We start from the raw sequence: 12976 nt of genomic DNA, 5'->3' as shown, positions 1-12976 counted from the left end.
GTCATCTGTTCTGCATCTGAGATGTTTGTTAAATAAGAAGTGTTCCGTGAAGCACTTGAAAAGTGCTGTGTATGAATCCCCAGAGCACAAATGGACCAGATGAGTCTGTACTCAATGGTTGATGACTTCACCTCAGTAGTACTTAATGTACTTAAACATTCAACATCCTTTTTTTTTTTTTTGCGTCTTTGTGGTCGCAGTGGTTAGCATTGTTGCCTGCCTGCGCCTGTCCTGGAGTGTAATCTGTGTGGAGTTTGCATGCTCTCCCCTTATGTGTGTGGGTTTCCTCCGGGAGCTGCCTCCCACAGTCCCAAGACACACTGGTAGGTTAAGTGGTTAGTTCTGGGGACAGCTGGCTCTGGTGTGAGTGTGTGCGAGTCTCTGTCTGCCTTGCAGTTGACTGGTGACCCATGCAGTGTGTATCCAGCCTTGCGCCTCTGGGTTACCGGGATATGTGCCGGCTCCCCCGCGACCCTGACTTGGACTCAGCAGCTGGACTCATTTTTATCCTGTATGCATCCATAGTAAAGTGTCTTTTTTGCTAACGAATTCATGCCCTCTGAAGCGGTGGACTTGCATCTTAATTTTAGGTTCTTAGTGGCTTGAGCATGACGAGTATGCGTGCCTTTTTTTTTTGTAGTTCAGGTGGGTAGCTGCGTCAGCATGCGTAGGCTGCAAAGGAACAAGTAATAGGTTTATTCCATGCTGAAAAAAAGAAGAAAGAGAACACAACGTTTTGGTCGTGGAGCCTTCTTCAGGTGTGCTTCTTCAGCCTTCTTGCACACCTGAAGAAGGCTCCACGACCAAAACGTTGTGTTCTCTTTCTTCTTTTTTTCAGCATGGAATAAACCTATTGTTCCTTTTTTTTGTATCGCGTTTCTGCTTCCATAAACTTCAGCAAACCGGGACATGCCGGCTAACCGCTTGCTTCATCGCTGCTAGGGTCGGAGATACTTGGGTTTTTAAGGTGAAGAGTTAATCACAGCGGGGATTCTCACGCATCAATCCGGAGGTAGCTGTCGCGCAAGACTGCTGTCATTGTGTTCCATGTGACAGGCTTATGACTTTGAGCGGAGGTTGATGAAAATAATGCGGCAGATTGTGGGCATGGATTTGTAAAGGAGCACATCTGTAGTTACGAGTGCCCGGAGACCCCTACTGACCCCTATTTATTTTCTTGCGAAAGTAGTATTGCTAGTTTATTGCGATCTGACAAATTAAAACATTTCAATACTTGATGTAACATACAGTACACACACCTAGGTCAAATGGTATTTTAGAAAAATAAATGACTTTTTTTTTCCGGAGGAAGGGGGCAAAACTTTTATATACTCTAGCTCTCTATAACAAGAATCCCAACCTTCCCTCTTTATTGAAGTCGAATTGGGTCGGCTATTTTGATGTTCTCTCAAGACGAATCCAAGTGCGACCGAACAAAGGCGTTTGACGTTAGATGTTATTATAAGCCATTCCAGAATTCGAATTTCTGGTTTTATCGGTCATATATGGGCAAGGGGTTAGTTAAAACTCGGTTTAAAACTCGTAGCTGTTACGCCGGGTCTCTTCATTTGCTACACATACAGAATACATATTTTTCGGTAAATATAAACGTGGTAGACATCGTGCCTTCGGCAGTGCCCGGACAGCCACTATCGCACACAATGGTGCAGAACCGGAGACTGAGGAGAGCCCGTGATTGGACAGAATTTAAGAAGAGGATCCTGGACGCCCGACGTAGTGACGTGCCTACGCAGGGAGGCGGGGCCGGGGTGCTGATCAAATTCTAAATAAAAGGAGAGGACAGTTTGAATACAAACAAATACATCAAGTACAATAAAGGTAAGAAAGTAAAAGGAGCAGCGTGTATCGAAACGGAGGAAAATAAACCAGGGTGGAAATGCATTAGTTGTTCTCATCTGTTGTTTTTGCAAACGCTGTTTTGCATTGTAACTTCATGCATTAAAAAAAAAAAAACATCGGCTCACTGCAACGCCATTACTGTATAGGTTCAATGGACAAAATGGCCAATTTTTCCATTTTTTTATTGTAGGAGGTGTAGTTTGTTTCTGTTATTGTGTTATCCCGTTTTCACCTCCCCGATGGAGGTGGAGAACCGAGGTACGAATCCAAACCTTAAGAAAATCCCCACCGAGGTGTGCGCTGTGCACGGGCAGTAATAAGCGTAGCATTCTTCTGTTTTTTTTTTTTAATTTTTCCTAACGGTGTTTGTTTTTGAATGAGTCGGTAGGATTTCTGTTTGCATAGGCCCTAGACACATTTTTAAGTACGCCTGCGCGGTCTTTAGGTTTTCGGTAATGATTGGTTGGTAATTTTATTTTAAAAATGTATATTTCTTACACCAGCATACAGTATTCTAATCTTTTTTTATTGTTGCTTTTTCTTAAAACACGCACACCAATTAAAAGCGCGATAGAGCGAGAGATATTTTAGCCTTGAGCAAGGAGAAGATCTAGCTACGTGCATTTCTATAAAGTGCATAAAGTACTATTACTTATACAAAGATATTTTTACACCAGTAGCAAACCTTGTGCCGCGTTGGGGTTTGTGTTAAAAATGGTAATTAAACTCAGTGATTCTTAAGAGCTAGATTCCAGTCACTTAAAGAGGTAATTTAAACATTTCGGTTTTACTGAAGGTCTATTAGCCCTGATATTGCAACACAAGATGTAGTTTCCTTCTGGTGCACAGCTCAGGTGTTTAGGACCTTTCAGTGAGTCTCCCGTGTGTCGATTTGGGGATGTTGCCAGAGCTGTTCCTCATTGCCAGTCACTGTGCCCCTGTTTCAGGTTTCAGCCATGCCCATCCGCCGAGCTGCTGGGACGCCACCCCAGGAGACAGCCCCCAAGAACCCCACAGCAGCAGGTGAGCCGCCCTCGTTTGGGTCTGGGATCTGGGGCTTCGGGGTGCACCCAGCGTCATGCACCCCACACCCCTTCCACTGCAACCCAGGGGGTCTGTCCTTTCTTCCGAGGGCTTTGACTTCCTTCTGCAGGTTCTGGGCAGAAACGGCGCCCTCCTGTTCGGTCGCAGTGCCACGAGACGCTCTCTAGACAAGTACAAAGGCAAGGAATTTTGCACTGGCCCTAAACTGCGTTTCATCAGTATACCTCTGAGCAAAATACGGTTTAACATGACAAATTGCAAAGCCACGTTGCAGACACTGTTTCTCTAGACACCCCATTCTATAGGATACTAGCCAGGATGAATGTGGTAGACTGAGTGGCCCAATGACCTTTCTTGTGTTCTGATTATGGGAATTGTTTTAAGGTATCTCCCCCACTGGAGGGGGATAAAGGGATATATAACAGAGGGAAATGGTGTATGGAGGGGTTTTCCTGACCCTGTATAAACTACAGCTGGAGACGCTTGTATAGAACAAGGCCGCATCTGTTCTTAGTTATATAGTGCCTTACATGTAGGACAATAAAAAAGCGAAACTGGACTGGGACATGGCCATCCTGATCTCAATGGGAGGACATTCCGTAATTTCCATAAGTTGAAAATGGGGAAAGGTCCTTCTCCACAAAGGGTTGTGGCAATGGTACAGAGGGTTATCCGATGTCATTTGCCATCAGTTGATGAGATTCGCCCCATCCGCCGTCACAATAAAGCCCGATTCATCGTTGGGGATCCCAGTCATCACGGCCACAAACTGATCTTAAGAACATCCTCTACCCTGCTGCAGTGCGCATCATAAACAGCTAACTGTGCAGTGCCACAGGACCGAATGCACCTCTCCACTGTGCACCTTTGACTTGGACTACCATGTTGTTTGTTGTTCTCTACAGCATCTTTATTGTTCTGGTTGTCACTGTGTGTTATGTACTGTTTTGTAATGCCCCGTCTACAGTGTGATGCGTTGTCTGCTGTACCGTGTATGTCCTGAGAGATCAGCGTGAATAAGAATTCCACTTTGTATGTACATATGGCAGTGAGCTCCTCTGCCCGTCTTTTGCCACTTGACTGGTGGAGTAAGCAGGACTTGCTCTTTTTCCTCCCTGTCTCTGCGCAGAGCCCGACGCCAGCTCCGAGGAGTCGGCGTCCGCAGGGGAGGAGCAGGAGAGCGAGGCCCCGGCGCCGGCCCCGGCCCCTGCTGCTGAGGACGGGCAGGCCAAGGGAGACGGCAAGGAACCCGAAAGCAAGGAGGAGAAGAAGGAGGAGAAGAAGCCTGCTGAGGAGCAGAAGAAAGAGTAACTCATCTCGTCGCGGCCTCAGGGCTTCAGTGTCGGGGGGGGGTTTATACTCGTCTGTGGTGGCGTTTCAGGACGCCAGAAGACATTCTACTCCCTGACGCGGGGCTGGAGGAAGAATGTCTTCTGTGCCCTAGATGTGCGTTTTCCCACGTCTCCCTAAAATTCAAATTCAAGCTCTGGGACTGCTCTGCTGGGATTCAGGATTCACAGTCCAGCACGTCCTGTAGTTGTGTCTTCGAGACGGAAGAGAAGTTTTAGGAGGAGGGAAGAGTTTAAGACGGGTAGCATGGAAGTACAGTGATTAGCATTGCTGTCCCAGAGTGCGGGTGCCCTAGGTCCTGCGTTTCGGACCTAGGATACCATCTCTGTGGACTTTGTATATTCCCCTGTGTTCGTGAGGGTTTCCTCCCACAGACCAAAGACATACTGGCAGGTGATTTGTCTTCTGGGAAAATTGTCCCTCACGTTGAGTGTGTGTGCCTGTGTGTGCCTGTGTGTGCCCAGCGATGGGCCGGTGTCCTGTTCAGAGTGTGTCCTGGCTTGCATCCAGTACTCGCTGGGATAGGCTCTGGATGAAGTGGTTAGAAAATAGATGGATGGAAGAGTTTAATTGACACATTTCACCAAATGAGTGTCCCAGGTTCGACGTGTGACCTCAGACTAGCCTTTGGCTTGTCTGGCTGCAGGCTGTTGCTCAGTACTAGCAAACAAAAGCTTATTTGTGGAAATTTGTGCGTCAGCAATTTAGGTCAGGCCCTGTTAAATTCTCTGGGTTTTTGTTTGCCGAGGCTCAAAGACAGTACAACTCTGTTTCACGTTTCAGAATCAAGTTTGGTCGAAAAAACCTGTTTTATCCAAGATCTTCCCTATGTGGTTGTGTTTTTTGCTTTCGGGATTGTGAGCTTTGTTGCGTTTCATCTCCTTTATTTCACCAATCTGTGGTTGTTCTTATGCAGTTAGAATAAGGACCTGCTGGGGGTCTTTTTGATGTGGGGTCTCATCTGCGGGAGGCTGTAGGGGCACCCCCAGGTCCCCCTATACTCCTCCTCTAGGCAACTCCCAAATTCAATGAAAAGCTAGAACATAGACGTTCAATGGCAGGGGGCTCCCAACTTCTGAGGTCCCTCCACCCCACCAACATGTAAGAGCAACGTAGGACATTGGAGAGGGGGGACAGTGATAAAGTATATGAGTGACTCCCTAGGAGACCGAGACCATTGAGGTTTTTATGGGGGGTGTCAAGCCAGTGGTGTGAAGATACCATTGTGACCCATTAAGAGGCCTTCAGTCATAATCCCACGGATGGTACCTCCACACCACTGGCTCCACAGCCAAGCTACACCAGAGCAGAGGGGGATCCCCCCAATGTCATCTGTGTTCCGGTACCCCTGTTTTGTCAGAAGTGACGGCCCTGCTTCTGGTTGATTGCAGGGACAAAGATGCCGTGAAGGAGAAGGAGAGGAAGGTGAGGAAGACTATCCCCGCCTGGGCCACCATGTCCGCCAAGCAGCTGGCCCGCTCCCAGAAGCGCTCCCAGGTCACCCTGTACGTGCGGCCCAAGATCGACGACATCCTCACGGAGGCCATCCAGGTGTGTTCCCTGTCACTGGTGCCCCACTTCTCACACACTGGGACCAGTCTGGGCGCTCGTGGTCTTGAGAAAACAAGCCACGTATTTTATCCACTCTGAGCTTTTTCTGTGGCTTTCCACAGTAAGGAAGTCGGTATGAAATGGAATCATACATCTTCTCTTAAACGGAGCCCATGTTCTGCACAGGTTCCAGTCTTGAGAGCATAGTGTATATACAGTATATTCCTTACCTGGATTGTCAACCCTAAATGTTCTAAATACACAAAGTATATTTCAGGTATTTCCCTCTTTTGTTTTTTTAGTGGCATCTGTCCAAGGTCAAAGCTAGGACTCCGGTTCTAATGGCACCTTGCCGGGCTGTCTCGTCAGTACAGGAGACCGAAATGAAACTTTATGTTGCTTTTTGTCTTTGGGAATGATTTTTAGGATGGGATTGTTGTGAGATGGCTCCGTTAGTGAGGAAGAGAGTGTGTAATGTTCTGAGACATGATTAAAATGACAAAACGTGTCTTAAAGAGGGATCCACAGTGAATTCTTCCACGTGATTAAACTTATGCTTTCAAACAAGTTCAAACAAGACATGAATTAGTTACTTCAAGTACTTTTTTAATTGGCATGTACATGTGCTTTAACGTTACATGTGCAGAAAGTGGAAATCACTCAGTTAATGAATTTGTTTAGTGCATTTCATCCCAGAGGATCCCAGAGCTCTCTGCATCTCGGAGGGGCACTTCCTTCCCCACTGAAGTGCATCAGCCACTTAGGTGCTCTATGGCAGCTCCACTGCACAGCACATGAAGTAGACATAGGGGAAAGGTGCTTCACCCGTTGGACCTGTGACTGTAGAGAAGCCAGGTTGTGCACCTCCAGAGTGGAATTTAACCAGGATGCTTGTCAAGTCTGCTCTCCACCCTCTGCTGCCTGAATCTTCTCCTGCCTCTTACAGGCCTGTTTCCACAAAACGGGAGCCTCTGCCTTTGCCATCCGGAAGTACATCCTGAAGAAGTACCCATCTCTGGAGCTGGACAGGAGGGGCTACCTGCTGAAGCAGGCCCTGAAACGCGTGCTGCAGAGAGGGGCTATCAAGCAGGTGACCAAGAGCTTTCGTATGTCGCACGTGAGAGCTGACGTGTCTAGAAGTTGCTGGTGGCTTGTTGCAGCCATACGACTTTCTTATTTGACTTTTTTTTGTTTCCTGTAGCTATATGAGCTGTCATTTGCTTTCTTTCACCGCTTTTACACATTTCTTTTTAAAAATGGTTCCCCCCTTGTAGGAAAATGAAATTATAAATGGACTTTAAGAGATATGATTCACATTTTTTGCATAGTACTGTTTTTTTTTTTTTTTACTCTTCCTGTTAATATTCAAGATTCGATGCGTGTTGTTTGGGATCAGTATGGAGTGGGTGTCAGGGATTCAAGTCTCTGCAGCTGACACCCCTGTAGTACCCTTGAAGAAAGTGTTTTTACCACAGCTCTTCCATAGCATAGGAACCTGTGTTGGGGGGGGTAACTTTGGAAAGGACTGGGGCATCCAGGACATCACGATTTCCTCAAACTATCACTCTCGCTCGTGAAGAGAACAGCATCTTTTTTTATCTGCCTGCAACAACATGGCAGCCATACAGCACCTTCACAAAGTTCGCAATCGTGTACTTTATTTGAAATTTGATTTGTCGATTAATTTATTCTGTTACCGAGTCTACGAAATTGAGACTGCAGTTCCCCCTTAATAACCGGTCTGAAATTGTGACTGTAGTTCCCCGTTAAATAAGTTGTGAAGCTGGCATGCTGCTTACTCTAGAGTTGGTTTGATGCCACTTGATAATGTCTGTGTCTCTGTGTTCATCACGTGCCGCTCTTTGTCTGGCAGGTGAAAGGCAAGGGCTTCTCCGGTAGCTTTACTGTGGTCTCCAGCAACAGTAAGCAAGCCCAGAAATCCAAGAAGGTAAGAGACCAACCCCGCAGCTCCTCAGCCTCTCGTTGCCACACAGGTCACAGTGGGAGGGAGAATACAGCCCTACGGATGGGTCCTCTCAGGAGCTGTGCGGAGGAAGAGCATTGTGACTGGGCTCGTAAAACTGGACAATCCGTAGAATCGTAGGATGCTGGAATTTAATGGGCTGCTAGTGCAAGCTCAGATTTTCATGATAAAAGCAAGACGGCTAATATTTTTACCAGGAGCTCCCATGTCTTGCCAAAACCCCTGATCACTTCAGGAACTCTAGTTATGTGTTTGTGGGATCAGGGCGCACAGCCTAACCAGGAATTTTGCTGTTGATTGCATTTCAAGCTGGATCATTGCAAGACTATTTAAAGATTATTTAGGGCTCGGCAGCGATATTTATGAGATCAGATGGAATGTGCAAAATTTGAAGAAAGCTATTAGGCACAAGTATAATTAATAGCACAGACACAAAAAGGGGACGATATAAGATTCTGGTATTGTTTTCTTTTTCCTGATATTATCCTCTGCTTTTTCCAGAAGAGCAGTTCGGGTCCTTCCAGAGCAGTGACCATGCCAGAGCCCACAGAAAAGCTGGAGGACACTCTGCCTCTTATCTTCACGCGCCTCTGTGAACCCAAGGAGGCCTCTTACCGCCTCATCAAGAAATATGTGGAGCAGTACTTCCCCAAGCTGAAAGTGGACAGCAGGTAGCGATGGCGGGGTCGTCTTACAAGTGTGTTGCATTGTGTAGAAGAACATCTGTTCCTGATTGTTAATCCTTGATTTAATAGTATTTTTTTATGAAGCTAATCAACTGAATGCATTCCCACTTTTTTTTTGTTCCAGACCCCACATATTAAAAAATGCCTTACAGAGAGCTGTAGAGAAAGGCCAGTTAGAACAACTGACTGGCAAGGGAGCATCAGGAACCTTCCAGGTGAGCCCTCATTTCCTGGGCTAAACAATTCATGTTGCACACGTCATTTAGGATAGGCAACATGGGAACCCTGTTGTTCTCTTTAGTGACGGAGCCTGCTATATCTGATTTAATTTATTCTAACTGTTCGATGTTGTATTGCATATCTGGGGCTGACTCTCAAACTGAACACACAATGTTGTAACACAACACTCTTCTTCTGCTTGCTAATCATCTTCTGCTCATAACCTCATATACTCTTTATTTTTGTTCTTATTAGGTTTTTTGTCCAGTTATGATACATTTAGGAATATGGGATTTACTGAGAGATCGATGTATAATTTTGATCTAACACTTTTATATTGAATGATGGTAAAGGAATGAGAATAAAGCCATCAGCTTTATTTGGAGATCTCAAGCAGTAGCATAATTATTATTCAATCAAAAAAAATATTCCTAATGCTCTTTTCGAATTGCCTTTTACATAGTATAAAAATCTTTTTCAAATTGCCTGTTGCATTGTACAAGCATCATGAGAAAGCTCTGTGCATCCCGTTTTCAGACAAAAGGAGTACATGGAACTTTTTTCATGATGCTTGTACAATCACGTGCAACAAACGGTGAGGTCTTCTATGCAGCAATTTTTATGGCATCTTGCACAAAGGAGTTCCCAAAGGTCATGTAGCTATAGTGGAGTCCTAGTCTCTACTCATAAGACAAGGTATAAAAGGCAATTTCTGAATTTATTTTATAAGTACGGGAGTTTTCATTCTTTTTTCAGAAGAAAGCAGCAGTGAGATCTTATGGTTTACAGCTGATGTACAAGCATGCAATTGTTTTTGTATAGTACAAGTGTTAATTTCAGTGGGGAGCTGCATCAGTGTGTAGGCTGCAAACGTAATATTAATTCCTTACACTTATATAGCGGTTTTCCGGACACCATTCAAAGCGCTTTACAGGTAATGGAGACTCCCCTCCACAAACAAATGTGCCACTTGAATGATGCAGTGGACCTGTACTTGTTCCTGTGTTAGTAGTCGAGATTTATTCCACGTCCTTATTTACCATTTATAGAAGCACTATTCAGGGATCCTTATGTGATCCGCTCTTTTTAGAGATCAATATGTGAAGGCTGCTCAGTTGGCTCGTGTTGGAAAAAAGAGCAGCGGATTTTATCGCCGGCAGATGCATTCAGAGCAATTACTTGCGCTGCTTTGTCTTTCAGATCAAGAAGGCAGGGGAAAAGTTTCTCCTGAACCGGAGCCCACTCGAGGAGGCCATCCTGTCGGCCATCACAGCCATGAACGAGCCCAAAACCTGCAGCACCACTGCGCTCAAGAGATTCATCCTGGACAACAACCAGGGCGGGAAGGTCTACCTCCAGCGTAAGATCTTGTGGCTCCCAGTGGCTCCTATTCAGTTAGGAGGGTCCCATGGCCTTCCTGCATGTGTTTGTGCCATGCTCTAGATCAACAGAGTCTTTGCATTTCAAAGCCTGCATCTCCAGATAGTAACTGGTTCTGTCACTGCATCGTTCATCCGTGTACTTGTGACTAAATGGCAGTGTAAGCTTCAGCTACCACTGTATCCCCTCATAAGTAGAAGAAAATGTACCCAGTAGGTGTTTCTTTTGGGAAAGCTGACTTTTGTATGGAGAGTGTTATTTTGATGTACCAGTTTATTACCGTCTCTGTTCTCTCCGCTCAGTCAACAACCTGAAGAGGACCCTGCGGAGGTGTGAGATGTTCGGCTGGATGGAGCAGATCTCTGGGAAGGGATTCAGTGGGACTTACCAGCTGTGCTTCCCCTACTACCCCAGGTAGGTTCTCGATGTGGAGGCAGGAGGTGCCCAGAGGGCCCTGAACGAATCCCCTTGAGTCCCTTTTAAACAGAATCATTGTTTCATACGCTAATGGGAAAACATATCGTTTGATGCTATGATTTACTGATGGTGAAAACTTGTCATCCTTTTGTTGAGAGGAAAATCATCTTTATAAATAATCTAGAATTATGAAGCATGTGTATTTGTAGACTTGCTGTTAAATCTAGGGCATGTTTGGATAACTGTACAGGGGAATCTGAGGTTTAAATGTGCACAAGTGGTTGAAAGACCAGGAGCCAAAAAGCATCTGATTCTGTTTAAAGTTTGAAGTGCGTTGATATATGTGGAATAGGTTAGCCTTTCATTTTGCTGTATTCACATTCTGTGACAGGGAAGATGCTAAAATTTGTAGCAGTGTTAGCACCATTGTTGTAGACCTTTCTCCCTCTCCCAACAGCCCTGCTACTCTGTTCCCTGACAAACACAAGGAAGGGGAGGAGGACGAGGAGGAGGAGTCTTCTGAGGAGGAGGAGTCCGAGGAAGAGGAGTCCGAGGAAGAGTCGGAATCTGAGGAGGAAGAGCCACCTCCCAAGAAAAGGTGAGTGAACAGAAACGGCAGGCCAGCTCTGTAAAACCTGAGGCCTGGTGATCTCAGTGTACGAATTCACTGTACGCACGCACCTCACCAAAGGAAGACTGCTGCATATTATTTTACAGCATTTGCTGAGTATGTCAGGTGTGTGATAAGGGTGCGCCTTTGCACATTTAAAGCCCCAGATGTAAAGCTCATGTAGAATATTTGAGTAATCTTCCACTGGAAAAGAAAGAAATTAGATGCTTGGCTACTCAGGTTTTTGATCATTAGTAGTTTACAGTGCCGGACCTCTGCAGGAAACGCCAGCGAAGTGCCGTCAGGCAGTGAAATCGCACGGATCACAGTGGCGGGTGGGTGCGGTCTTTCACTTTCTATTGTGCCTCCCACAGGCCACCTCAGAAGCGCCCCCCGCCCAAAGTGCGGACCCCCCCCGCTCCCAAGCGCCCCATGCCGGCGGGCAAAAACAGGAGCGTGGGGGCGCAGAAGGCCAGCACCCAGGTCTTCTCCCCGAAGGGCAAGCGGCCCGCCCCGGCTAAGAAGCCAGCCCCCGTCAAGAAGCCAGCACCCCCCAAGAAGGCCCCCGCACCCGCCAAGGCATCCCCGACCAAGAGGGCCGCCCCCTCGAAGAAGCCCAAGACGCCGGCGACCAAGAAGATGACGAGCCGGGCTTCCAAGAAACCGCCGGCCAAGAAGACTCCGGCCAAGTCGCCCGTGAAGGCCAAGCCAGCAGCACGCAAATCCCAGCGGACGAGGAAGTGATCGCAGCGGGGGTTAAAGGTTAACTGTAGCTCTAGACACTGCAATGCTTTTTCGTCTTTCTGTTGTTCCATCTCCCGGTTTTGTTTTCTGCTCCTTAGTCTTTAGGTTTGCATGTGGGGGAAACAGGCATCCTTTTAAACCTTGGCTCTTCTGTTTTTAATATCTCTTTGTTTTTACATTTTAAGGCAGGAAAATGTTTTACACGAAAAACAAAGCTAACCCGGCTGCCAATTTTAATGATTTCAGACATTTACTTAGGGAACTTTTAGTGCTTGCGTTGTAAGGAAGACCAGCTTTTCCTTTCTCAAAGCCAAATATTGCGATTCTAAAATAGATTAAAACTAGAGTACACTGCAAATGTAAATGTCATTTAAGTTTTTTTTTATTTAGTTATTCACGTACTGTGAATACGTTCCACGGTAAATTTGTCAGCTCACAGCATAAAGTGAACTGTGCCTGGCCTGCCAGTTCCTTAAGAGCAGGCAAATATTCTTTTTTTTTTAAATGTAAGATGTCTCTTTAAACCACTCAACCAGTTGGTAAAGATTTAAGCATTTTGTAACTCTAACTTCAGACTTTTGCCCTGAACAACAGTTAAAGGTTTTAGGTTCGTTACTTCTGTACAGTATGTCTGTTACTGTCTCCGTCTGAATCATTTTGTGTCCATTTCACTCCAGCTCTTGAGCAAATGGTTGTCACCTTTCTGGAAGTCTTTGTAAAGCCTTAAAGGGATATTATCTTGACCAGTGTTTCTCAAGTTCATACTTGTACCTCACTCACGTCACTACGATTTTTGTCCGACATCTTTTTCTGTTGTCGTTTTTAATCTGGAAGTGCCAAGGACATTCTTAATGAAACGGAGGGACATTTATTTCAGCACCGTCTAGACCTCCTGTTCAGATTTCAGCTATGATGTTGACAGGACAGCTTCTTTTTAGGATTACTGAAGATTTTTCCTCCTTAAACTCTTATGAAGGAAAACTAGACTGCAGTTGGCTATAGCTTCCAAATGTTATATGGTTCCAGTCTGAAAGCTGAAAAACTGTCATTCATCAGAAGGGAGGTGGAGCAAATTGGACAGAAAGGGCTATGATTGGATGACAGATTGTAAGTATTAAGCAGGACAAGTTA

The 12976-nt window shown here is 45.8% G+C and overlaps 1 protein-coding gene across 3 annotated transcripts; it reads left to right on the top strand.

Moving 5' to 3' along the window:
* The first annotated feature begins 1529 nt into the window (after window positions 1-1529).
* hp1bp3 (heterochromatin protein 1, binding protein 3) lies at window positions 1530-12101 on the top strand. Of its 3 annotated transcripts, none has more exons than XM_069183757.1 (12): window positions 1530-1839; window positions 2808-2883; window positions 4034-4211; window positions 5646-5805; window positions 6752-6895; window positions 7679-7753; window positions 8294-8460; window positions 8600-8690; window positions 9895-10054; window positions 10377-10488; window positions 10949-11089; window positions 11476-12101. In XM_069183757.1, the coding sequence occupies exons 2-12, from the start codon at window positions 2817-2819 to the stop codon at window positions 11843-11845; spliced, it is 1665 nt and encodes a 554-aa protein (XP_069039858.1). In that variant the 5' UTR covers window positions 1530-1839; window positions 2808-2816; the 3' UTR covers window positions 11846-12101. The 3 variants fall into 3 exon arrangements, with proteins under 3 accessions (XP_069039858.1, XP_015192754.2, XP_015192755.2); XM_015337268.2 differs by having other exon boundaries at window positions 1533-1839; window positions 8291-8460; XM_015337269.2 differs by lacking the exon at window positions 1530-1839 and adding an exon at window positions 2035-2118 and having other exon boundaries at window positions 8291-8460.
* The last annotated feature ends 875 nt before the right edge of the window (window positions 12102-12976 follow it).

The sequence above is a fragment of the Lepisosteus oculatus genome, chromosome 25 (assembly GCF_040954835.1).
Source record: "Lepisosteus oculatus isolate fLepOcu1 chromosome 25, fLepOcu1.hap2, whole genome shotgun sequence".
In the NCBI taxonomy this organism is placed as follows: domain Eukaryota; kingdom Metazoa; phylum Chordata; class Actinopteri; order Semionotiformes; family Lepisosteidae; genus Lepisosteus; species Lepisosteus oculatus.
Note: the sequence above shows the minus strand (reverse complement) of the source record. Positions and strands in the feature narration are given on the sequence as shown.

Coding starts and splice junctions, on each gene's coding strand:
- hp1bp3 (XM_015337268.2), top strand. CDS start 2,817: ATGCCCATCCGCCGAGCTGCTGGGACGCCACCCCAGGAGACAGCCCCC. Junction 5,806..6,751: donor TCCTCACGGAGGCCATCCAG/GTGTGTTCCCTG, acceptor TGCCTCTTACAG/GCCTGTTTCCACAAAACGGG. Junction 7,754..8,290: donor AAGCCCAGAAATCCAAGAAG/GTAAGAGACCAA, acceptor TGCTTTTTCCAG/AAGAGCAGTTCGGGTCCTTC.